The sequence below is a fragment of the Hyperolius riggenbachi genome, chromosome 5 (assembly GCF_040937935.1).
Source record: "Hyperolius riggenbachi isolate aHypRig1 chromosome 5, aHypRig1.pri, whole genome shotgun sequence".
In the NCBI taxonomy this organism is placed as follows: Eukaryota; Metazoa; Chordata; class Amphibia; order Anura; family Hyperoliidae; genus Hyperolius; species Hyperolius riggenbachi.
Genome location: NC_090650.1, coordinates 304,462,271 through 304,490,128, shown reverse-complemented (window position 1 = coordinate 304,490,128; position 27,858 = coordinate 304,462,271). Strand labels below are relative to the sequence as shown.

Sequence of the window (27,858 nt, the reverse complement as noted above, 5' to 3'; positions counted from 1 at the left end):
ATATAAACACTAAATAACTAAAAATTATAAAGATCACATTGGTCAAAAAGCTATATAGGTAAGTCGATTGTATCAATATAGATGTATAGGTAAGTAGGCCTCTATTAACCACTTTACCCCCGCGCGTACGTATTTCTCCGCCCCTTTTTCCATCCTTTAAAAACCAGGGACGGAGAAACACGTACTTTCCGCGTTCCCGACGCTGCCCGCGCTCCCGCTAGTAAACCCGCCGCCCGCCGCTAGTAAACACGCCGCCGCCCGCTCGCCCAGAGATCAATGAACGGGAAAATCCATTCCCGTTCGTTGATCTAAGCCCCGCAATGATCAGCTGCTCTCCGATGGGCAGCGCGATCATTGTGAGAAAAAACTCACGTGTCCAGCCTCCTTATTCTTCCTCCAAGCTTCCTTGGAGGTCGCATTAAAACAAAAAGTTACTGTGGCCATCTTGTGGCCAAATAGTAAACTACACCCTACACATTTTTCACATACAAATAAATGACTTTTACACATAAAATTAACTCATTACCTCCCACACTCCCCATTTTTTTTTTTTTGTAATTAAAAAAAAATTAAAAAATTTACAATTAAAAAAAATACATAAATAGTTACCTTAGGGACTGAACTTTTTAAATATTTATGTCAAGAGGGTATAACACTGTTACTTTATAAACTATGGGCTTGTAATTAGGGATGGACGCAAAACTGAAAAAAATGCACCTTTATTTCCAAATAAAATATTGGCGCCAAACATTGTGATAGGGACATAATTTAAATGGTTTTATAACCGGGACAAATGGGTTAATACATTTCATGGGTTTTAATTACAGTAGCATGCATTATTTAAAAACTATAATGGCCAAAAACTGAAAAAGAATTATTTTTTCCCCCACATTTTTCCTATTTTCCCATTAAAACACATTTAGAAAAAAATAATTCTTGGCATAATGTCCCACCTAAAGAAAGCCTAATTGGTGGCGAAAAAAACAAGATATAGTTCATTTCATTGCGATAAGTAATAATAAAGTTATAGACGAATGAATGGAAGGAGCGCTGAAAGGTGAAAATTGCTCTGGTGCTCAGGGGGTAAAACCCCTCAGTGGTGAAGTGGTTAAATTCGAGGAACCTTTCAAATAGTGTATACGAATGAAGGAACTCAGATCAGAGGCTCTTTTTTTTAATCAAATGACAGACATGGCACAATAAATCTGACTCCCAAGTATGCATAAATAAATTGTAAGACCCATACCATATGCTTTCAATTAAAGTGACTTGCTCAGGAACCATTTTGATGGTAAACGCTGGTACAGTGAAAGTAGGAAAATTGATAAAAAAAAAGTGAATAAGATGAGCCTCTCTAACCCCCCGCTTCCCTTCCCCTTTGTGTGGGTCTCAATGAGCTAATAGCTAACCCATCCAGCCTGGGTTTCTATTTGTTTTAATATTTTGGGGCAGTTACAGTGTCTATTTTCATGCAATGTAAGTAATTTGACAATCTGGTCGTTAACTAAAATTGTGACAATAATGGCCACCTAAAGCTATATTGAAGCAGAGCTGCTGCAGTAGAAACCTTCTGCACTGGCAGATACTTTCTAGTTGTTCCATGACAGCTGCTTTCATAAATACAGTGCTGCCCATAACTATTCATACCCCTGGCGATTTTTGACTTAGGTTTATCATTCATAAAAGCAGTGCGGGAAAAAAAAAAATCTGTGCGGGAAAATACAGCATTCGGTAGTTTAGACTTCTGTGTGCTCATTCATAAAAAATGTTTACAGTTGCGATACAAGTTCGGTATTTTCCCCTGACTAGGCTGGTGGTATGTTTGTGTAACATGAGAAGCTGTCGAGTTGATACATTTTCTCCTCCAGAGACAGCGTTCCGATAGAAAAGACAGCCCCAGCATCCCTTTACACGTGCATGTTTTTAAAACTGCCTCTGTTTGCCCTGAATCTGCGCTGAATCTGTCTATTAGTCTTTCTAAACAATCTATTTGGCAGCTTAGAAGAACTTCAAAAAAATGTTACACATGCCAGGCTTTCGGATGTGACCTATATCTGAAAACAGGTACCCAAGGGGTTAAACACAGCCTTGGTATTCCTTGTCTGCTCTGCTTTTACTGCAGCTGCTGCTTGGGAGGTCTGTCTCATTAGCTTAGCTGTTCTCTGCATGGTTATCGCTACTTCAAAGGGAGCGGTAATCTCCGTGCTGATACCTCTTGCTCTAATCTTTATGAATTGACATATGGGGCCATATGCACTTTTTCCCATGAGTTTTCTCCTAGGTGATATTTTCACAACTTGTAAATAAAATACCTTTTAAACCACCGCAAACAAATACTCAAAATAATTTACACATCAAGAAGAGAAAAAAAAAGAAAAGAGAAGACTGGCACTGTGATCATAGGACAGTTAAGAGGAAGATTCCCAGGTATAGAAAGATTAGGGTATTGACCTTCCGTGTGCTCAGGATGCTGAAATAAACATCAGACACTGAGAGGGTATGTCATGCATGTCTGCATAAAATTCATGATCTGTATGAATGATCTGGAAGATTTGTTGCAGTAAATGTCAGACTGGTTGGACCTATATACTGTATGTAGTGCCGGATGGATTATTCTCTTGTTTATTGAAATACTCAAAATTTTGACAGTACTTTTTTCACCTACTTTTTGGTACTTTTTCCATTGTAAAGTGCTAAAAAGTTATTTTAAATCGAAGATGAAAAATTTATCTCTTAGGAGAAAAAGTGAATTGCATATGGCCCATGGTGACATTTGTTAACATAATCACTGCACAAGGTGGTCATTTATCGCTCTGCTCAGTAATTGTATCTTTTCATGCGGAAACAGCCTTTATGAATAAAAAATTCGCTAAGTGCTCGGTAAATTCAGCTGTTTTAAGCATTTCCGCATGCGGAAATGCTTTATGAATGATAGCCTTAGTTACTTTTATTCAACCAGCAAGTAATTTTTTGATGGGCAATGACATGGGTATCTCCAAAAAGATAATAGATTAACCAGCAAGCTCATGGTGAACCAGAACTCATTGGGGTTTGTAAGAGGCTACAATGGGCCTAAAAGCCCCTTACTAAATGCTATGGAAAACAAAAGTTTAAGAAAGCAGACTTTTGTTTTCCACAAGATAATAAGAGGGAGTACAAGAGGCATTATTGTGGGGAAAAACATTTCTCACCTATTTGCATTTGAGCAAAAAAATTCTTCATATCCTTCTCAATCAATAGAAAAGCCTTTATTGGCTATTACAGCTATCAAACGCTTCCTATAATTGCAGACCAGCTTTTTTGAATGTTTCCCTAGGTACTTTTGCCCATTCATCTTTAGCAACGAGCTCCAAATCTTTCAGGTTGGACGGTCTTCTTGCCATCACCCTGATCTTTAGCTCCTTCCACAGACTCTTAATTAGATTCAATTTAGGACTCTGGCTGGGCTACTCCAAAACGTTAATGTTGTCTGCTAACCGTTTCTTCTCCACTTTTGCTTTTTGTTTTGGGTCATTGTCATGTTGACATGTCCACCCTTTGCCCAAGGCCGAGTTTCTCTGCAGACTGCCTGATGTTGACATTGAGAATCCTCATGTATTGCTCTTTTTTCATGGTGCCTTTTACTGTGATTAGGTTCCCTTGTCCATTGGCTGAAAAGAAACCCAAAGCATTAGGTTCCCACCACCATGTTTCCAAATGAAGGAAACCTCATTGTCACCAAACAATTCAATTTTTGTTTCATCTAACACAGAAGACCAGACGTCTACTTCTTTGTCCAGATGAGAATTTGCAAAGGCCAAGGAAGCTTATGTGTGCCTTATCTGGAGAAGTGGTGTCCTCCTTGGTCTGCATTCGTGGAACCCAGCAGTGTGCAGTGTCCTTTGGGTCATCTGCCTTGAGACATTGCCACCAGCAGAGCCCAGATTCACCAGGATGGCCTTGGTGATGATCCTTGAATTACTTTTCACCTCACTATTCTCCTGGCCAGCACAGTTGTCACTTTTACCTTTCAACCATGTCCTCTGAGATTTGCCACAGTGCAGTACATCTTGTATTTTGTAATACTTTACACTGTGACCACTAGAACTTGAAAACATTTAGAAATGGCCTTGTAGCCCTTTCCTGACTTGTGAGCAGCCACAATGCACAGCCGCTGGTTCTCAGTGAGCTCCTTTGTCTTAGCCATGTCTGTCCACAAACCAACTGCAGAGAGCTGCTGATTTTTTACCTGTTTAGCTGATTAAAACAGCTTTTTACCAATTAATCAGGGTAATTAGGATGCTTTAGAACAGGGTTTCTCAACATGCGGTACGCGTACCCCTGGGGGTACGCCAGACCATTGCAGGGGGTACGCACAGTGGCTTGTTACCCATGCCAAAAAAATCTATTTATCTCCTCCTGCTCAGCGCTGCTTTTTACAGCTCCCCTCCAGCTCTGTGCAATGTCCAGTGCTATACGTTAGTGATTAGATAACATAAAGTTCAATCAGAGGAGAGAGGAACTATATCAGAACCCCTGCCAGGCAGAATGAGCTCCTCCACCAGTGCCTCCACTTCAGGAATGTGGAGGAGAAGAGAAGAGAGAGATACACATTACCAAGTGCTGCAATAACGGAGACAGAGTGACAGGGCAGCGTGAGTTGAAGCTGCTGCTTATTTGTGTGTGTGTGTGTGTGGGTGTGTGTTCTGCTTGTGTATGCTTTGTGTGTGCTGTGTGTGTGTGTGTGTACTGCTTGTGTGTACTGCTTGTGTGGGCTGACTGTGTGTGTACTGCTTATGTGTGCTGACTGTAATGTTTTATGACTGTCTGTATGTATTGCTTGTGTGTGCTGACTGTGTGTGTGTGTACTGCTTGTGTGTGCTGTGTGTGTACTGCTTGCTTATGTGTGCTGACTGTGTAATGCTTTATGACTGTTTGTTGTGTGTGTGTGTGTGTGTGTGTGTGTGTGTGTGTGTGTGTGTGTGTTCTGCTTGTGTATGCTGACTGTGTGTGTACTGCTTATGTGTGCTGACTGTGTAATGTTTGCTGACTGTTTGTACTGCTCTTTTGTGCTGTAGTGTGTGTGTGTGTGTGTGTGTGTGTGTGTGTGTGTGTGTGTGTGTGTGTGTGTGTGTGTGTGTGTGTGTGTGTGTGTGTGTGTGTGTTGACTGTGTGTGTGTTGACTGTGTGTGTGTTGACTGTGTGTGTGTTGACTGTGTGTGTGCTGACTGTGTGTGTGCTGACTGTGTGTGTGCTGACTGTGTGTGTGCTGACTGTGTGTGTGCTGACTGTGTGTACTGCTTGTGTGTACTGCTTGTGTGTGTGTGTGTGTGTGTTCTGCAGTGTGTGTGTGTGTGTGTGTGTGTGCGCTCTGCAGTGAGTGTGTGTGTGTGTGTGTGTGTGTGTGTGTGTGCGCTCTGCAGTGTGTGTGTGTGTGTGTGTGCTCTGCAGTGTGTGTGTGTGTGTGTGTGCTCTGCAGTGTGTGTGTGTGTGTGTGTGCTCTGCAGTGTGTGTGTGTGTGTGTGCTCTGCAGTGTGTGTGTGTGTGTGTGTGCTCTGCAGTGTGTGTGTGTGTTCTGCAGTGTGTGTGTGTGTTCTGCAGTGTGTGTGTGTGTGCTCACTCTGCCAGTCTCAGCCAGCACCCTTGCCTGTCCTGCACCACCCATCACCCTCTGCCAGCACCCTCACCACCCATCTCCCTCTGCCAGCCTCAGCTAGCATCCTCACCTGTCAGTCACTGCCCACCACACTCTGCCAGCACCCTCACCTGTCCTCTGCCACCCACCCTTCAATCCCAGCCAACACCCTCACCTGCCCCTCACCCTCTGCCAGCATCCTCACCTGTCTCTCCCACCCTTCACCCTCTGGCAGCCTCAGCTAGCCCCCTTACCAGTCCCTCACCACCTATCATGCTCTGCCACCCTCAGACAGCACCCTCACCTGTCTCTCACCACCTATCACCCTCTGCCACCCTCAGACAGCACTCTCACCTGTCCCTCACCATCTATCACCCTCTGCCACCCTCAGACAGCACTTTCACCTGTTACTCACCACCCATCACCCTCAGCCAGCACCCTCACCAGGTTCTCCCCACCTAGCACCCACATCTACCTCTCCACATCCAGCACCCTCATTCACCCAAGCATGTGCGCTTGCGCACACATTTGCGGGGGGTACATTGCCGAAATGGAGAAGCAATAAGGGGTACTTGGTTTAAAAAAGTTGAGAAACACTGCTTTAGAACAGCTTGAACTATTTGGAATGGTATAGAACTTTGAATTTTCCCAGAGACTGTAAAAGTTTTTTGAAGGGTATGAATAATTTTGGACTGGACACTTTTTGCTCAAAAGTAAATAAAAGCTGAGAAATGTTTTTTTCCCACAATAACGCCTCTTGTACATAGTCTTATTATATTTTGGGAGACACCACCTGTTATTTCCCATCAAAAATAAATAACTTGCTGGTTGAATAAAAGTAACTAAGTCAAAATATGCCAGGGGTATGACTAATTATGGGCAGCACTGTATATACTGCCTTTTGCCTTTTCATGTTAATTTTTTTTTTCCACTTTGTCATTGAGCTGTGAGCTTTTATAAGTAATTATACACAGTTCTGTGCATAGCACTTTAAAAAGTAGGTTTGTGTTCAAAAGTGCAGCTTTTTACAAGTTTGAGTTTAAAGAGACACTGAAGCTAACAAATTTTGCCCATTTTACCTTATAATTCGCTTCAGTGCTCTCTTGACAAGTAAATCACCGCATCCCCGCCGCAAAACTAGGGCTGCAGAGCCCCCAAATCCCCCGGGGGGCAATCCAGCCGGCATTTCCTGGAAGGGTAGAGCTTTCAGCTTCATCTCTGCGCCACCTGATGTCAATCGCAGCGCATCGCCGACTCTCCGCAGAGAGGGGCGGGGGGACGTGGCGTTCCGTGCAGCGATTGATGGGCAGGAGGGGCAGAGCTGAAGCTGGAAGCTCTGCCTCTCAGTGCAGCAAAATCCACAACCAAGTTGGTCTTGGATATTTGCAGAGGGATTTGGGGGCTCTGCAGCCCTCGTTTTTGCGCCAGGGACGCGGCGATTTACGTGTCATGAGAGCACTGAAGCGAATTATAACGTAAAAAGAGTAAAATTAGTTTGCTTCAGTGTCTCTTTAAATCACTTGTGTAAAACACCTTGAACTATATATAGTTTTTGGTTTTTTTTTTTTTTCCTTTATAAAGCATTTTTACATTTGTATTCAGTGTTAAGTGCTCTGTTGTATTCCTTTTTACCTGAAATATTACTTTGTCATAACTGGCATTTTGTCTGGTAGACCTCTTAAAACATTAAAATTCCTTTTGAAATGTCAGTAACCTTATTCATGTAATGTTATATGCATTCTAGTTATGTAGCTGTGGCACTTTCAATATAATTAACTATTATTAAACTGAACATCCACCGCTAATATACCCTTTTTTTTTTATGCTTTAATGCTTTTGTGCAGAAGACCTTGGATGCCTACCGGATGATCAGAAGCTTGCTTCAGCTACATTTGATGTGAAGACACCAGGAAAGTTATGCATCAATAAACATAATGAAGAGAAGTACAGGGATAGTTCAGCCTCAGATGTTGAGGTGTGTATTATATGGACGCTACAGTGGTCATTTTTTGTTTTCTCTATTTTGAGAGTCTACACATTAAATAAAGTAAAATGTTTATATGGAAACTTGTAGCATGCTGGATACTTTGTATATTAAATGCAGTCAGATGATAACTCTGGTATAGTATGTTCTTTTGCTGTGAATTTGTCTTGCGCTGCATTTAATCTTATATTTACTGTACTCCATTTTGGTTTAAAGAGAAACCATAACCAAGAATTGAACTTCATCCCAATCAGTAGCTGATACCCCCTTCCAATGAGAAATCTTTTCCTTTTCACAGACTAATCTTCAGGAGGTTCTGTATGGCTAATATTGTGGTGAAACCCCTCCCACAGTGTGATGTCAGAACCATGGTGCTGACATCACACTGTGGGAGCCTTGTTGAATTGTGGGAAATTACAGCCATTTCCAACTGCCAAAAAAGCAGTATCTCTTTCCACTGACATAACCTGCCAACAGTAAAAATGTCACCATGTGTTAAAGAGACTCCGTAACAAAAATTGCATCCTGTTTTTTATCATCCTACAAGTTCCAAAAGCTATTCTAATGTGTTCTGGCTTACTGCAGCATGTTCTACTATCACCATCTCTGTAATAAATAAACTTATCTCTCTCTTGTCAGACTTGTCAGGCTGTGTCTGGAAGGCTGCCAAGTTCTTCAGTGTTGTGGTTCTGTGATGCATCTCCCCCCTCCAGGCCCCTCTCTGCACACTGCCTGTGTATTATTTAGATGAGAGCAGCTTCTCTCTTCTCTCTTATCTTTTACAAGCTGGATAAATCCTCCTCTGAGCTGGCTGGGCTTTCACATACTGAAGAATTACATACAGGCAAAGCTGTCTGCACTCTGCAGGAAGAAACAGCCTGACACTTCAGTGGAAGATAGCTGCAGGGGGAAAGAAGCACACAAATGATCTCTTGAGATTAAAAAGGAAGGGTGTATACAGACTGATTGTGTATGGATGTATTTTCTATGTGTGGACATGCTGTACATCAACCTACTTCCTGTTTTGGTGGCCATTTTGTTTGTTTATAAACAAACTTTTAAAAACTGTTCTTAACCACTTTTAATGCGGCGGGGAGCGGCGAAATTGTGTCAGAGGGTAATAGGAGATGTCCCCTAACGCACTGGTATGTTTACTTTTGTGCGATTTTAACAATACAGATTCTCTTTAAATGTATATTGTAAATCAGTGCGAGGATAGATTTTACTATGGACAAACGCTGACTAAATCATTTGTACACCACTATTGTAAAAATGAAGCACATTTTTTTGAATTGCATTATTTTCACTGGAGTTCCTCTTTAAAGGGAACAGGAGTGAAAGTGATATGGAGGCTGCCTTATTTATTTCATTTTAAACAGTGCCAGTTACCTGGCAGCCCTGCTGAGCTATTTGGCTGCAGTAGTATCTGAATAACACCAGAAACAAGCATGCTGCTAATCTTGTCAGATTGGACTGACAAACAATTGATCTGCTGAATGCTTGTTCAGGGTCTATGGCTAATAGTATTACAGGCAGAGGGTCAGCAAGGCAGCCAGGGAACTGGTATTGCTTAAAAGGAAATAAATATGACAGCCTCCATAACCCTCTCACCTTGGGTTCACTTTAATACCCGCTTTCAGACCCAGAGCTGCAGAGCTTGTAGCAACATTTTAAAGCAAATCTGTAGCGACACATTATAAAAAAAAAAAAACAGATATAGAGGGAAGGCTGAGAGAAGGTTGAAGGTGGATTCCTTCAGGGAATGTGGTGCCTAGATGGGGCCAATCCTGTAAATTGGGTCTGACAATATTAAAAATACTGCTTTTTGGTTTAGGGTGCAGTCTTTAAAGGATACCCGAAGTGACGTGATGTGACATGATAGACATGTGTATGTACAGTGCCTAGCACACAAATGACGACAACAACAACAAAAACATTTGTAAAGCGCTTTTCTCCCATAGGACTAAAAGCGCATAAGCATGGATCAGACCATTGTGGTACAGAGGAAGAATTTTATAAGTCCGGAAATGTCGGGCTAAACAGGTGGCTTTTCAGTCTGGATTTAAATAGCTCCAGGGATGGTGCTGTCTTTACTGGGTGTGGCAGGGAGTTCCAAAGAGTAGGGACAGCATGACAGAAGGCTCGGTCTCCAGATTTTTTGAGGTTTACTCTGGGAGTGACAAAGTTTATAGAACTTGCTGATCTGAGGTTGTGAGAGGTGTGGTGCCGCTTCAGAAAGTCCTTCATGTATCCAGGGCCCACATTGTGCAGGGATTTGAATGTCAGCAGTCCAATCTTGAAGAGTATTCTCCATTCTACTGGTAGCCAGTGCAGTGAGCGAAGGATCGGTGTTATGTGACAGTGGTGAGGCTGGTTTGTTTGCAATCTGGCAGCAGCATTCTGCACTAATTGCAGGCGACGCAGGTCTTTTTTGGGGAGGCCAGCATAAAGGGCATTGCAGTAGTCCAGCCGTGATGTGATGAAGGCGTGAACTAGGGTTGGAAGATCCTCTGGGGGAATCAAATGTTTAATCTTTGCAATGTTCTTCAGATGAAAGTAGGAAGATTTAACTACAGATGAAATTTGGTTTCTGAAACTCAATTCCCCATTGATTTAGTACACCAAGGCTGCGCACAAGGTTGGAGCTGTTTGTCTGAATTCCCAATCCTGATTGGTGTTACTTTAGGATAGAGCTGTTTTGATGGCGAGTGCTGGCTTTGGAAAAAAAGGACCTCAGTTTTGTCAGCATTCAGTTTCACCCAGTCATTATTCATCCATGCCTGTAGCTCAGCTAAGCAAGATTTTATTTTTGGAGTAGGGTCTGTTCCACCATGTTTGAAGGACAGGTATAGCTGTGTGTCATCGGCGTAGCAGTGGTACGTCAGGCCATGCCGTTGGATAAGTGTACCGAGTGGCAGCATGTAGATTGCAAAAAGCAGAGGGGATAGGATTGATCCTTGTGGCACTCCGAATTGTAGAGGTGCAGGTTTGGACATGATAGGTCCTAGGGATACTCTGTGTTCTGTCAGTCAGGAATGATCTGAACCACTGGAGGACTGATCCACTGATGCCACAGTACTCCTGCAGTCTGTTAAGCAGGATTTCATCATAAACTGTATCAAAAGCTGCTGAGAGATCCAACAGGATTAGGATGGAGCCTAACCCCTCTGTCCCTTGCCATTAGCAGATCATTGCAGACTTGGATGAGGGCGGTTTCACAGCTGTGGTGTTAAAGGCAGATTGTAGAGGGTCCAGGATGTTGTTTAATGACAGCCTGGTTTCAAGTTGCAGATAGACAGCCTTTCAATAACTGTACCTAAGAAGGGGAGATTGGAGACAGGTCTGTAGCTGTGCATTGCATCTGGATCCATGGAAGGTTTTTTAAGAAGGGGCTTAATGATTCCGTCTTTTAGAGAGGTAGGAAACCTCCCTGCTTGCAGAGAGCTATTTACTATTTTGTGAAATGCTGGACCAAGCAGGTCAGGCCATTTCAGCATATGTTTAGTTGGTCCAGGGTCCAGGTCGCAGGTTGTCTGGCGGAGGCGACAGAGGATGTCTGAGATCTTTTCCTCACTAATACTTTTGAAGTCAGTCCAGGGTGTTAGGTTGTTCTTGCAACTATTTCCAGGAGTTGAATAAGTCTTAGGTGCTGTGGACTGAATGAGAGACCGAATAGATGATACTTTGTCAGCAAAGTAGCAAGCAAATTTCTCACATAGCTCCTTTGAGGGAGTTATAGTGGGTTTAGACAGGATGGGTTACAGAGTCTATCAACTGTGCGGAATAGTTGGGCTGGCCTGTTGGCGGCCTTTGCGATCTCCTGTGATAGGTAGGAGGATTTTTTTCTTGGTGATCGCATTTTGGTAGCTTTCCAGGTGAGAGACAAGGATGTTTTTATCTTTTGAATTCTGAGATTGTTTCTTTTTTTCTTTCTCTGCCTGAAAGCGTTAAATATCAGGTATGTAAGTGGCTGACTCAGTCCTGACTCAGACAGGAAGTGACTACAGTGTGACTCTTACTGATAAGTAATTCCCATTTTTATCCCTTTCTTGCTCTCAGATGCCATTTTCTGCTTGGAAAGTGTTTTATAGTTGGAATTTCCTATCATTGAGGGTCACACTGTAGTCACTTCCTGTCTGAGTCGGGACTGAGTCAGCAACTTACATACCTGATGTTAAACTCTTTCAGGCAGAGAAAGAAAAAAAGGAACACAGCATAGTAATTTGTGTGCTAGGCACTGTACATACACCTGTCTATCATCATGTCACATGTCACATGTCACTTCGGGTATGCTTTAAAGGGACAGTCTCAGGTCTTTGTCTGTTGGATTGCACTCAGATTTGTTTTTAATGGTGGGTTTTTTTAAGCTGGCTCCTATAGCATTTCATTGTTTGTGTGCATTAAGGGTTCTTTCAGACTTGGACGTTGCGTTGAGGGGAACGTTAACCACTTCCCGACCGCCGTATATACAATTGGCGGCCGGGAAGTGCACCCCGCAAGGACCGCCGTATAGACAAATGGCGGCGGTCCTTGTAGGGGCATGGGCGGAGCGATCGCGTCATCCGTGACGCGATCCTCCGCCTCCGCCTGGCGCCGCTCACCCGCCGCAACATCCCGCCGGCCATACGGAAGCGCCGGCGGGATGTTAACCTGACGATCGCTGCATACAAAGTGTATAATACACTTTGTAAGGTTTACAAAGTTTATTATACAGGCTGCCTCCTGCCCTGGTGGTCCCAGTGTCCGAGGGACCACCAGGGCAGGCTGCAGCCACCCTAGTCTGCACCAAGCACACTGATTCCCCCCCCCCCTGCCCCAGATCGCCCACAGCACCCATCAGACCCTCCCCCCCCCCCCGCCCACACCCTCAGAATGCCCTCAGACCCCAGCCCTGATCACCTTGCCAGTGCATTGCTTGCATCTATTCCCCCCTCTAATCACACCTTGAGACACCCATCAATCACCTCCTGTCACCCCCCTAGCACTCCTATCCATCCGATCAGGCCCAATACAACCTGTCATCTAAAAGGCCACCCTGCTTATGACCGGTTCCACAAAATTCGCCCCCTCATAGACCACCTGTCATCAAAATTTGCAGATGCTTATACCCCTGAACAGTCATTTTGAGACATTTGGTTTCCAGACTACTCACGGTTTTGGGCCCGTAAAATGCCAGGGCGGTATAGGAACCCCACAAGTGACCCCATTTTAGAAAAAAGACACCCCAAGGTATTCTGTTAGGTGTATGACGAGTTCATAGAAGATTTTATTTTTTGTCAACAGTTAGCGGAAATTGATTTTTATTGTTTTTTTTTCACAAAGTGTCATTTTTCACTAACTTGTGACAAAAAATAAAATCTTTTATGAACTCGCCATACACCTAACGGAATACCTTGGGGTGTCTTCTTTCTAAAATGGGGTCACTTGTGGGGTTCCTATACTGCCCTGGCATTTTAGGGGCCCTAAACCGCGAGGAGTAGTCTAGAAAACAAATGCCTCAAAATGACCTGTGAATAGGCCCCTTAGCGCACCTAGTCTGCAAAAAAGTGTCACACATGTGGTACCGCCGTACTCAGGAATAGTATAATGTGTTTTGGGGTGTATTTTTACACATACCCATGCTGGGTGGGAGAAATTTCTATGTAAATGGACAATTGTGTGTAAAAATAAATCAATTGTCATTTACAGAGATATTTCTCCCACTTAGCATGGGTATGTGTAAAAATACACCCCAAAACACATTATACTACTTCTCCTGAGTACGGCGGTACCACGTGTGGCACTTTTTTACACCCTAAGTACTCTAAGGGGCCCAAAGTCCAATGAGTACCTTTAGGATTTCACAGGTCCTTTTGCGACATTTGGTTTCAAGACTACTCCTCACGGTTTAGGGCCCCTAAAATGCCAGGGCAGTATAGGAACCCCACAAATGACCCCATTCTAGAAAGAAGACACCCAAAGGTATTCCGTTAGGAGTATGGTGAGTTCATAGAAGATTTTATTTTTTGTCACAAGTTAGCGGAAAATGACACTTTGTGAAAAAAAACAATTAAAATCAATTTCCGCTAACTTGTGACAAAAAAATAAAAACTTCTATGAACTCACCATACTCCTAACGGAATACCTTGGGGTGTCTTCTTTTTAAAATGGGGTCATTAGTGGGGTTCCTATACTGCCCTGGCATTTTAGGGGCCCTAAACCGTGAGGAGTAGTCTTGAAACAAAAATGACCTGTGAAATCCTAAAGGTACTCATTGGACTTTGGGCCCCTTAGCGCAGTTAGGGTGCAAAAAAGTGCCACACATGTGGTATTGCCGTACTCGGGAGAAGTAGTACAATGTGTTTTGAGGTGTATTTTTACACATACCCATGCTAGGTGGGTGAAATACATCTGTAAATGACAATCTTTTGATTTTTTTACACAATTGTCCATTTACAGAGTTATTTCTCCCACCCAGCATGGGTATGTGTAAGAATACACCCCAAAACACATTGTACCACTTCTCCCGAGTACGGCGATACCACATGTGTGGCACTTTTTTGCACCCTAACTGCGCTAAGGGGCCCAAAGTCCAATGAGTACCTTTAGGATTTCACAGGTCATTTTGAGAAATTTTGTTTTAAGACTACTCCTCACGGTTTAGGGCCCCTAAAATGACAGGACAGTATAGGAACCCCACAAATGACCTCATTTTAGAAAGAAGACACCCCAAGGTATTCCCTTAGCAGTACGGTGAGTTCATATAAGATTTAATTTTTTGTCACAAGTTAGCGGAAATTGATTTTTATTGTTTTTTTTCACAAAGTGTCATTTTCCGCTAACTTGTGACAAAAAATAAAATCTTATATGAACTCACCGTACTGCTAAGGGAATACCTTGGGGTGTCTTCTTTCTAAAATGAGGTCATTTGTGGGGTTCCTATACTGTCCTGGCATTTTTTAGGGGCCCTAAACCGTGAGGAGTAGTCTTGAAACAAAAATGACCTGTGAAATCCTAAAGGTACTCATTGGACTTTGGGCCCCTTAGCGCAGTTAGGGTGCAAAAAAGTGCCACACATGTGGTATCGCCGTACTCAGGAGAAGTAGTATAATGTGTTTTGGGGTGTATTTGTACACATACCCATGCTGAGTGGGAGAAAGATCTCTGTAAATGGTCAGTTGTGTGTAAAAAAAAAAAAAAAAATTGTCATTTACAGAGATTTCTCCCACCCAGCATGGGTATGTGTAAAAATACACCCCAAAACACATTATACTACTTCTCCTGAGTACGGCAATACCACATGTGTGGCACTTTTTTGCAGCCTAACTGCGCTAAGGGGCCCAAAGTCCAATGAGCACCTTTAGGCTTTACAGGGGTGCTTACAAATTAGCACCCCCCAAAATGCGAGGACAGTAAACACACCCCACAAATGACCCCATTTTGGAAAGTAGACACTTCAAGGTATTCAGAGAGGGGCATGGTGAGTCCGTGGCAGATTTCATTTTTTTTTTGTCGCAAGTTAGAAGAAATGGAAACTTTTTTTTTTTTTTTCTGTCACAAAGTGTCATTTTCCGCTTACTTGTGACAAAAATTAATATCTTCTATGAACTCACTATGCCTCTCAGTGAATACTTTGTGATGTCTTCTTTCCAAAATGGGGTCATTTGGGGGGTATTTATACTATCCTGGAATTCTAGCCCCTCATGAAACATGTCAGGTGGTCAGAAAAGTCATAAATGCTTGAAAATGGGAAAATTCACTTTTTGCACCATAGTTTGTAAACGCTATAACTTTTACCCAAACCAATAAATATACACTGGTTTTTTTTTAATCAAAAACATGTTTGTCCACATTTTTCGCGCTGCATGTATACAGAAAATTTACTTTATTTGAAAAATGTCAGCACAGAAAGTTAAAAAAATCATTTTTTTGCCAAAATTCATGTCTTTTTTAATGAATATAATAAAAAGTAAAAATCGCAGGAGCAATCAAATAGCACCAAAAGAAAGCTTTATTAGTGACAAGAAAAAGAGCCAAAATTCATTTAGGTGGTAGGTTGTATGAGCGAGCAATAAACCGTGAAAGCTGCAGTGGTCTGAATGGAAAAAAAGTGGCCGGTCCTTAAGGGGTAGAAAGCCCTAGGTCCTCAAGTGGTTAAGGTCGCATAATGTTCCCCTAAAGCAACGCATGGTGGTGCTGAAGGTGGACGCTACTTAGAGCCGCATCACGTGGTCCCGCCAGCCAATAAGCGGCCGCCCCAAGAAGTAAGCGGTGCAGTGAATATTAATTAACCATGTGGCTGGCCACAAGAGCGGACTCTCACCTCCTCCTCCTGCCTTAAAATTAAAAAAAAACATCGTTGAGCATGTGCACAGTCTAACGCGGCTAAAACCACGTACCACGCACAGCACGCTGCACTTCCATAGAACGTGCAGCATTATGCTGTAACGCAACGTGGGCACTGTGAACAGCCCATTGTTTTTTCATTGCTGTGAGTTTGGCTGCGTTACAGGCTGCTCTAACGTGTGCCTGTAACGTCCCACTCTGAAAGCAGCCTAAAGATTTGGTATATTGGTATTCTCTGAGCTGTCTTATTATCAGTACATTTGATTGGCCCAGTTACATGCTGCATTACATTTATGTGCAAGCCAACATTGTTTGCATCCTATCACTGAGCTTTATAGATTAAACTAGGCAGGATTGCTGTTCTGTTATAACTTTGGTAGGATTTGGAGATTGATCACTTGGGCCTCAAGTGTTATGTATAAACAGCCAGCTAGAAGCAGGAAGGGAGAGTGTCACTGCTTGTAGGTTGTATAAATCCTTGGTTTTGAACTCGCAGTAATATACCATGTGTAACCCTACGCCACCCCACACGGCCCAGAGCCCACGTAACGCACACACCCTTCCCACTGTGAGCACAGTAGTCAGGAGTTGTAATAAGTGTGCCTGACACTGCATCCATGCTGTATTACAACTGCCTTTTAGTTACATAGCAGGTACAGTATGCATACCCTAGGGTTGCTTGAACTTGTCATAGTCGGTAAACTGCTGTATAGTAAGTTTTGAGATTAAACACAATAATAAATCGTGTAGAACCAAACTGAATAAGTATTTATAGTTAATTAAAAGCATTGAGGGGCATTTTAAAATCATGTATACACAATTACTTGGGCAATGCAGAAATTAATAAAGGGGTGCATGCTATAATATTGACACATTGGTATAAATTTAGAGGCCTGTGCTTTTTTTTGTCTTGGTTATTACATTTTGATTTATTTGTCTTGTTTAGGCTCAAAACATCATCAAAGAACTGTGTTCAGAGCTCACCCTCAACCAAACCAGTGATGGCACACTGCTGAGTATAAGTACGATTGCTTCAGCCATTGCAAATGCTTCATGCAGTGCAGAAGCTTCTGAGCTGGCAGCAATGATACTAGCATTGTCGAATAAACACAAGACCATGAATATTCCCCTCAGTTCTTTGGAACAAAACCAATCAGCTAGCAAATTATTACAAACCTCCCTGAGGAATAAAGAACCAGAAAGGAATATCGATATGGAGAAATACTTAAAAGCCACGGTACATAATGGCCAGGATACGGAAAATGAAACATTTGATCATTCTCTCAAGGATATTACATGGAATATGTCTTTGGGCAATATGCATCCTCTGAAAACCTCTGAAAGAAATCAAGCTAACATTACAGATATCCAAAAGCAAGACTTAAGAAAGCCTGATAATTCAAAAGAAGTCCAAGTGGGTTGTGTTAATCCTTCATCTGTCGGTAAAATCTCTGATGGTTCTGTAAAACAATATACATCACTTGGCAACGTTAATGGTAATAGCCAGTCAACCGTTCAAGTGAGCTTCTCAGATTCTTCTGAAATACCCAAATCAAAACTGAGTACTTGCCTCTCAATGGAAACATCTGAAAATAAAAATAGAGAAAAAATGGATAAACCGTTGACAATTGAATCTTCTGCTGCTTTATCAGCCGAGAGACGCTCAACTACAGCAACAAATGACTTCACAAAATACAGTCAGCCGTCTGTAGGCAAGCCTAGCCAGAATGTCAGTGGATCACTAAAATCTTGCCTACAGGACTCTGTAAGGTTGAAGTCACCAAGAAAATCCAATTCTCGCTTCTCAAATGCTTCATCAGAATCTAAGGACCATAAGAATCCTTGTAGTGTCCGTGATGAGGCTTCCCAGAAGCATGTTACTTTTCAGTCTTCATCCAATGGAGTACATCATAAAGTGAATGGTAATCTGATTAGCTTTTGATTATTTTGTTAGCTTGACCCTATGCTTTCCTTCATTGAAAATGCTAATTTAAGTTGCTGCTCTAAATATGGTTTCCATAAAAAAAAAGTTTGGAGGAATTTCTTTTTTCCTTGTTTTATATGTACTCCCCAATAGACTTTTATACTTGTGCTTTTTTTTTTTTTTTTTTATAGTTCCACCATAAGCCAGAATCGTACATTTAGGTGCAAGTACGGATATTTCCCAAAGCTCTTCATAGTATGTCACTATGGCCTGATAACACTCAGCTGGGGACCGGTAGTGTATCCAATGCTATCTGATGTGCTGTTCCCACTCAGATGGTCCAGTGGAGCATTCATACTGCCAAGTGAAAGTGTACTGTATATCTGAGTTAAAGTAATGAATCTGCTGTCTGGGAGGCCTGTTTTCTGCTAGAAGTTAAAAACCTGATGGAATTGTGACTATACCTATACTTACTACCACACGATTATCAAGCATTCTGACTATTTGCTTAGGGGGATAAAATGTGGTAAAAATTTATAAATTGCTTAATCACAGGAACATTACATAGCACCACGATTAACCCATTCGCGTTCAGTCGTTTTCACTCGAGAAATGTTCACCTCCCATTCATTAGCCTATAACTTTATCACTACTTATCACAATGAACTGATCTATATCTTGTTTGTTCTGCCACCAATTAGGCTTTCTTTGGGGGGGGGGGGGGAGGTACATTTTGCTAAGAGCCACTTTACTGTAAATGCATTTTAACGGGAAGAATAAGAAAAAAACTGAAAAAATTCATTTCTCAGTTTTCAGCCATTATAGTTTTAAAATAATACATGCTTCCATAATTAAAACTCACGTATTGTATTTGCCCCTATCACAATGTATGGCGACAATATTTTATTTGGAAATAAAGGTGCTTTTTTTCAGTTTTGCATCTATCACTATAAGTTTGAAATAAAAAAAATTATAGAAATATTTCATCTTTACATTGATATTTAAAAAGTTTAGACCCTTAGGTAAATATTTACTTTTTTTTTTAATTGTAATGGTGTTTTTTTTTTTTTTTATATATATATTAAACATTTTATTTGGGTAGTTTTGGGAGGGTGGGATGTAAACAATAGGTTTATAATGTAAATGTGTGTTTTTTATTTTATTTTTTTTACTTTTAGTTGTAGTATTACTTTTTTGGCCACAAGATGGCGGCCATGAGTTTGTTTACATGACGTCACTCTAAGCGTAACATACGCTTAGAGAGACGCATGGGGGAGGTAACAGCCATAAAAGGCGCAGCTTCCGAGAGAAACTGTTGCTTTTTCAGTGGGGAAGAGGAATCAGTGATCGGGCACCATAGCCCAATTCACTGATTGCCTGGCTATCGAACCGCGGGTCGGGAGCACGCATGGTTCCTGGACGTAGTTTCTACGTCCAGGAACTAAAATGGGTTAAGCTTGGTTCACATTGAGGCTTAAATACAGTGATGTGAAAAACTATTTGCCCCCTTCCTGATATCTTATGCTTTTGCATGTTTGTCACACTTAAATGTTTCTGCTCATCAAAAACCGTTAACTATTAGTCAATAATTGAACACAAAATGCAGTTTTAAATGATGGTTTCTATTATTTAGTGAGAAAAAAAAACTCCAAACCTACATGGCCCTGTGTGAAAAGAAATTGCCCTCTGAACCTAATAACTGGTTGGGCCACCCTTAGCAGCAATAACTGCAATCAAGCGTTTGCGATAACTTGCAATGAGTCTTTTACAGCACTCTGGAGGAATTTTGGCCCACTCATCTTTGCAGAATTGTTGTAATTCAGCTTTATTTGAGGGTTTTCTAGCATGAACCGCCTTTTTAAGGTCCTGCCACATCTCAATAGGATTCAGGTCAGTACTTTGACTAGGCCACTCAAAAGTCTTCATTTTGTTTTTTCTTCAGCCATTCAGAGGTGGATTTGCTGATGTGTTTTGGGTCATTGTCCTGCTGCAGCACCCAAGATCGCTTCAGCTTGAGTTGACGAACAGATGGCCGGACATTCTCCTTCAGGATTTTTGGTAGACAGTAGAATTCATGGTTCCATCTATCACAGCAAGCCTTCCAGGTCCTGAAGCAGCAAAACAACCCCAGACCATCACACTACCACCACCATATTTTACTGTTGGTATGATGTTCTGTTGCTGAAATGCTGTTACTTCTACGCCAGATGTAACGGGACACGCACCTTCCAAAAAGTTCAACTTGGTGTAGGAAGGAAGGGTTTGGATTCCTGGAGAACTGGGCAGACTTTGCAGTCGGCTACAGGTTCTACAGCAGGGATGGGTTGCACCTTAATGGGGAAGTTGCAGCTGCATTGGGGGAGAAGATGGCTTAACGGTTGGAGGAGATTTTAAACCAGGATCTGGGGGGAGGCGGGAGGATAAAGTCTCAATATGTAGACAAGATGAGGTAAAAAGACAGTGGGAGCCTAACATTATGGGGGGTGGAGAGGGGGGTGGGGACAGTGTAAAGATTAAGGAGGTTGGCAAAACTTCAAGTAGCCCATTTCATGTAAACAAAATTGGTAAATGTGGTGGTAAAAATATAAAGTGCATGGTAACCAATGCTCGGAGCCTTGCAAATAAAATAGACGAACTAGAGTTCATTCTGAATGACAAAGGCTATGACATTGTGGGAATAACTGAGACATGGATGGATGAAAGCCATGACTGGCTAGCTAATTTAAAAGGATACAATGTGTTAAGGAGGGATAGAACAGGGAAAAAAGGTGGAGGGGTCTGTCTCTTTGTTAAGAATTCTTTTACAGCTGTCCTCAACGATGAGATGGAAGAAGATTGTGAAGATGTGGAGTCCGTTTGGGTAAATATTCATGGTGGAAATAAAAGTTGCCAATTGCTTATTGGGGTATGCTACAAACCACCTCATATTAATGAAGCTACAGAACTGCGATTACTACAGCAGATTGAAAAAGCTGCAAGTAAAAATGAGGTCATAATTGTGGGCGACTTCAACTTTCCAGACATTGACTAGTATTGAGGCTACCCATTCTGGTAAAAGCAGCAGATTTCTGGCAGCACTACAGGACAATTACTTGAATCAAATGGTAATGGAACCAACTAGGGGGAATGCGTTACTGGATCTGATAATTTCTAATAGACCAGATAATGTATCAAATGTGCAGGTTCAAGAACATTAGGGAAATAGTGATCACAACATAACGTTTGATCTGGTGACTGATAGGCCACGGGGCAGCGGGACCACTAAAACTATGAATTTTAGAAAAGCAAAGTTCAATCAAATTAGGCAGGCAATAAGTTTGGTGAACTGGGATAATGTACTACAAGGGGAGGACACTGAAGGGAAATGGCAAGCTTTTAAACTTCTTCTCAATCATTATTGTAGTATGTATAGCCCATATGGAAACAAAATGTCTAGGAATAAAAAAAGGCCTCTATGGATGAACAGAAAGGTTAGGGATAAAATGAAGAGGAAAAGGAATGCCTATAAGGTTCTAAAACAGGAGGGGACCGAGGCTGCACTAAGCAATAAGGAGTGCAATAAAAATTGTAAAAAAGAAGTTAGGCTGGCAAAGATCGAAGTTGAAAATCAAATCGCTAGGGATATCAAATCTAACCCAAAAAAGTTTTACAAGTACATCAACTCTAAAAAAAGAAAGGTTGACTGTATAGGACTCCTAAAAGATGAGGGTGGTAACTCAATGGTGGATGACCAAGGTAAGGCAGAGTTATTAAATGCTTGCTTTGCTTCTGTCTTCACAAAGGAAACAGCACTGTTGCAAATTACAGAGGCAGAAGAGTCTCAATCTTCTAACTGTAATATTAAATACTTACCGCAGGAAGAAGTGAAGGCAAGACTAAATAAATTAAAAATAGACAAGGCACCTGGCCCGGATGGCATGCATCCTCAGGTCCTAAGGGAATTGGGTTCAGTTATAGCTAAACCCCTTTATCTTATCTTTTGTGACTCTCTTGCAACTGGCAGAGTCCCAGTGGATTGGCGTACAGCCCACATTTTCCCATTATTTAAGAAGGGCAAAAAATAAGATCCAGGAAATTATAGACCTGTAAGCTTAACTTCAGTTGTATGCAAAATATTTGAGGGGTTACTAAGAGATACTATACATGACTTCATAGTAGAAAATAATCTTATTTCTCAGCATCAACATGGGTTTACTAAAGACAGGTCCTGTTTGACTAACATGCTCAGCTTTTATGAGGTAGTGAATTCTAATATGGATATTGGGAATGCTGTAGATGTGATATACTTGGACTTTGCAAAGGCCTTCGACACTGTTCCCCACAGAAGTCTGGTGCAAAAGTTGAGAATGCAAGGACTGGGGAAGAGTTTGTGTGCATCGATAGGGAATTGGCTAATGGACAGAAAACAAAGAGTTGTGGTCAATGGATCGTACTCAAAATGGGAGACTGTTAGCAGTGGGGTCCCACAGGGGTCTTTACTGGGTCCAGTGCTCTTCAATTTATTAATGACCTAGTAGATGCAGTAGTGAGCAATGTTGCTATTTTTGCAGATACAAATTTGTGCAGAAACATCAACTCTCAGGAAGATGGTGTCATATTGCAACAGGATCTGGATAGGATGGCTATATGGGCACATACATGGCAGATGAAATTCAATTTTGAAAAATGTAAAGTCATGCATTTTGGTCGTACCAATGGTCCTAGCACCATACAAAATAAATGGGATACAGTTGGGGACATCAAACTTGGAGAAGGACTTAGGAGTACTCATCGACAACAAGTTAAATAATCGTACTCAATGCCAAGCCGCTGCAGCTAAAGCTAACAAAATTTTGTTATACATTAAAAGGGAAATAAAAACTCGAGATGCTAGCATAATATTGCCCCTGTTTAACTCTCTAGTAAGGCCACATCTGGAATATGGAATTCAGTTCTGGGCACCACATTACAAAAAAGATATTGCAGTTTTAGAGCCGGTGCAGAGATGAGCAGCAAAATTGATACGTGGGATGGAAGGTCTCGCTTACCAAGAAAGGTTAGATAAACTGGGTTTATTTAGTCTAGAGAAAAGACGCCTTAGAGGAGATCTAATTAACATGTATAAATACATCAGAGGGCAATATAATAGCTTGGCGGATGAGCTTTTTGTCCCTAGGCCTTCTCAAAGGACTAGTGGACATGATCTGCGCATGGAGGAAAAACGTTTTAGCCATTTATTTAGGAAAGGGTTCTTTACAGTAAGAGTGATTAAGATGTGGAATGCATTGCCACAGGAAGTCGTTATGGCAAACTCTATACCTGCATTTAAAGGGGGCTTAGATGATTTCCTTGCGTTGAAAGACATCCATGGCTACAATTACTAAGTTATGCCTAATGATGTTGATCCAGGGATTTTATCTGATTGCCATCTGGAGTCGGGAAGGAATTTTTCCCTTTTGGGGCTAATTGGACCATGCCTTGTAAGGGTTTTATCGCCTTCCTCTGGATCAACAGGGATATGTTAGGGAGCAGGCTGGAGTTGTACTTTGTACTGGTTGAACTCAATGGACGTATGTCTTTTTTCAACCAAAATAACTATGTAACTATGTAACTTGTGTTGTCAGTCTACAAGGTATTTTCCCAAAAGTCTTGGTAATCATTGAGATGTTTTTTAGCAAAATTGAGACAAGCCTTAATGTTATTTTTGCTTAAAAGTGGTTTGCGCCTTGGATATCTGTCATGCAGGCTGTTTTTGCCCAGTCTCTTTCTTATGGTGGAGTCATGAACAATGACCTTAATTGAGGCAAGTGAGGCCTGCAGTTCTTTAGATGTTGTCCTGGGGTCTTTTGTGGCCTCTCGGTTGAGTTTTTTTCTCTGCGCTCTTGGGGTAATTTTGGTCAGCCGGCCACTCCTGGGAAGGTTCATCACTGTTCCATGTTTTTGCCATTTGTGGATAATGGCTCTCACTGTGGTTCGCTGGCGTCCCAAAGCTGTAGAAATGGCTTTATAACCTTTACCAGACTGATAGATCTCTATTACTTTTGTTCTCATTTGTTCCTGAATTTTTTTGGATCTTGGCATGATGTCTAGCTTTTGATGTGCTTTTGGTCTACGTCTCTGTCAGATAGCTCCTATTTAAGTGATTTTTTTTATTGAAACAGGTGGGCTGTAATCAGGCCTGGGGGTGACTACAGAAATTGAACTCGGGCGTGATAAACCACAGTTAAAGGGGAACTTCAGCCTAAACAAACATACTGTCATTAAGTTACATTAGTTATGTTAATTCGAATAGATAGGTAATATAATCTCTTACCCACCCCGTTTTAAAAGAACAGGCAAATGTTTGTGATTCATGGGGCAGCCATCTTTTTGGTTGAAAGGAGGTGACAAGGAGCAGGAGACACAGTTCCAACTGTCCTGTGTCCTGATCACGAGAACGAGAACATCATCAGAAGTCCCATCATGCTTTGCACAGCATTAGGGGAAAAATGCCCGGGCAGTTTTTTTCTGTGCAGCTAAAAATGAGGCTTGTATAAGAGAAAAAAAGTTCTGATGCTGTGAAACCGTTAAAGAAACACCAGGCCTTTCCAGTGCTGCTGAGTCGATTTTTAGTCTGGTGGTTCACTTTAAGTTATTTTTTAACAAGGGGGCAATCGCTTTTTCACACAAGGCCATGTAGATTTGGAGGTTTTTTTTCTCCCTAAATAATAACAACCATCATTTAAAACTGCATTTTGTGTTCAATTATGTTATCTTTGACTAATAGTTAACGGTTTTTGATGAGCAGAAACATTTAAGTGTGACATACATGCAAAAGAATAAGAAATCAGGAAGGGGGCAAATAGTTTTTCACATCACTGCAGCTTACGTTCCTCTCCGATGAGCGGAGCGCAGCAGCGGAAGCAATGGTTTCCTGATGGGAAAGTTCACATTGCTACATTCCGCTCAGTTCTGCTCCCTGCGTTCCGCTCGTTGGCGCGGACGTTCCTGACCTGCACGATCCTTCCGCTTCACGGAGCGGAACGCAGCGCAGGAGCGGATGCGTGCCAATGTGAACCCGGCCTAACTATGCAATTTTCCTGTGCCCTTATGCAGCAGGACAAACGTTTTGATCTAGCAACATTGCAGCTCACTAATGAAAACATACCTGCACATTTCCATTACAGTGCCTGTGTCCTTGTGTTTTACAGATTGTGGAACAGCCTGAAAAAAGTCAGCCTTTAGGGTCAGGAGTGTCTTTTGCAGTAATGCAACAGTCTTGTCGGGGGGGGGGGGGGGGGGAAGGGACATTGTGATGAGCTTGACTTTTTAAAAATGAAGTCTCTTTACAATAATCAAATTTTAAATTTTATGGATGGTGCGGACAACGTGTATTTTAACTACCCAGTAAACCAAAATATTTTCCTAGCTGGTGTTCTCTACAGAAAATATTTGTAATAAGCACTTACATTTCATGTGGAGGAGACTTTGTAACTTTTATTTATTTTTACTTTTAAACTAATGCAATGTTCACCTGTTTTTAACAGAAAAGAAAAGTTTTGCAGAATATACTGCACATGCAATAGATGAGGAACAGTTCAATTTTAGACCATCAACATCCCCATTAATTCATTCTTCACCTAGCCAAGATTCAATTAAAATCTCTGAAACAAGGTGGGTAGCATTAGAATGTTACATGGAAACTTTAGAATGGAGTGCTGGTTGCTTACAAATTTTATGTATGATCAAATCATTAAATCTAACCTTTCTTTGTTTTTTAACTTATTGTATATCCGTGTTACTCTTTCTAACCTCTAGCAACTCTCCTGAAAGGCAAGAGTCTGTACAGAGGTTTTCACATTCTGGATCCTCAGATGAACTGTCATGCCTCAGTCCTAGTTTGAGTAGACTTACCTATGTCTCGGCCTCAGATAGTGCTTTACAGAATTCTACTATTCACAGTCCAGAGAAGAAAAAGGTAAGAAAATACTATTACCAATCATGTTAGTTACTCCTCTTCTACTCTGCACTGATGCTCCTATTTAAACAGAAAAAGTTCCTGAATTGAGATCTGGCCGATATGAATCATACTCAAGTACTATTACTCAGATATGAATAGACTTTTTTTTAATTTGCTATCACATTGCCATAGCCCTTTATCAATCAGATGTCAGTTTCTAATGTCAATGGGCTCCTCTGCAGATAGTAGGTTGACTGAAGGTGCTTGTCTACATATGAAAGTTGTAACTGTACCTTTTGACTTGATACTTTGGCCACTATGGCCAGTATCTGCTTTATTTGATTATCCATTTGCTACTGTTCTTGCTCTCCCTTTTTCCAATCTCTGGTCTAGATCTCGGGAGCCTGAAAGTGCAGCTCTTTGAAGTGCCATAAAACCCACTCATTGCTATACATCTCACCTTAGAGCTGGCTCACTACACAGTATTTTTGCAGCTTTTTTTTAACTACCCTGGCGTTCTATTAAGATCGCCAGGGCGGCTGCGGGAGGGTTTTTTTTAAATAAAAAAAAAAACTATTTCATGCAGCCAACTGAAAGTTGGCTGCATGAAAGCCCACTAGATGGCGCTCCGGAGGCGTTCTTCTGATCGCCTCCGGCGGCCAAAAGTAACACGGAAGGCCGCAATGAGCAGCCTTCCGTGTTTGGCTTCTCCTGTCGCCATGGCGACGAGCGGAGTGACGTCATGGACGTCAGCCGACGTCCTGACGTCAGCCGCCTCCGATCCAGCCCTTAGCGCTGGCCGGAACTATTTGTTCCGGTGCTCCAACACTTTATCCTACACGTCGAACTAACCTACATCCCATAGACTTTTACTATCCCTTCCCCTCCCCCAACCCTAACCCTAATCCTCCTGGTATACGTTTGACAGTGGATGTAGGCAAATTCGACGTGTAGGTTATCACGTCGGAACACCGGCTGCGCAGGGCTCAGGCGGCTGGGGGGACCCTCTTTCGCCGCTGCTCGCGGCGGATCGCCGCAGAGCGGCGGCTATCGGGCAGCACACGCGGCTGGCAAAGTGCCGGCTGCGTGTGCTGCTTTTTATTTGAACAAAATCGGCCCAGCAGGGCCTGAGCGGCAGCCATCGGCAGGGATGGACGAGCTGAGCTCGTCCATACCGCTAAGATGGATGCATTACTCAGTAAATGGTTTACCGACACTGTATCTGCACAGTAATGGGCCAGCATAAATGATCTGTATTAGTACTGTATTTTTCAGAATACAAGAAATACATTTTATCCCCCCACCAAAAAAAAATTATATACCAAAGACAGGGAGTCCCCGATGTCATGATCACCTGCTGATACGAAATGGCGCGACATCGGGAACCTTATCACCACGCAGGGGGAAAGGCAGGAAGTCCCGATGCCGCGGCTTTTCGTATCAGAGGGTGGTCATGAAATCGGGGACTCCCTGCCTTGTCCCGCTGTGTGGTGATAACGTGATCAGCAGAAGCCTCCACTAGGGGAAGCCACGGAGAAGAGGAAAGGTCTACTGATATCCGATGGAATTGCTCTGAGGTGAGACGCCGCTAATTTTTTATTATATAACACACACACACACACACACACACACACACACACACACACACACACACACACACACACACACACACACACACACACACACACACACACACACACACACACACACACACACACACACACACACTTACATAGTTATTTTGGTTGAAAAAAGACATACGTCCATCGAGTTCAACCAGTATAAAGTACAACACCAGCCTGCTCCCTCACATATCCCTGTTGATCCAGAGGAAGGCGAAAAAACCCTTACAAGGCATGGTCCAATTAGCCCATAAAGAGAAAAATTCCTTCCCGACTCCAGATGGCAATCAGATAAAATCCCTGGATCAACATCATTAGGCATTACCTAGTAATTGTAGCCATGGATGTCTTTCAACGCAAGGAAAGCATCTAAGCCCCCTTTAAATGCAGGTATAGAGTTTGCCATAACGACTTCCTGTGGCAATGCATTCCACATCTTAATCACTCTTACTGTAAAGAACCCTTTCCTAA

At 42.1% G+C, this 27,858-nt stretch overlaps 1 protein-coding gene across 1 annotated transcript in view; it reads left to right on the top strand.

The window, feature by feature from the left end:
- Positions 1–27,858, top strand: part of CEP192 (centrosomal protein 192) — a 206,933-nt gene that overhangs the window by 90,437 nt on the left and 88,638 nt on the right. The window contains 4 exon segments of the mRNA XM_068237131.1: positions 7,459–7,589; positions 16,870–17,845; positions 25,353–25,479; positions 25,624–25,783. Coding sequence (XP_068093232.1) covers positions 7,459–7,589; positions 16,870–17,845; positions 25,353–25,479; positions 25,624–25,783 — 1,394 coding nt within the window.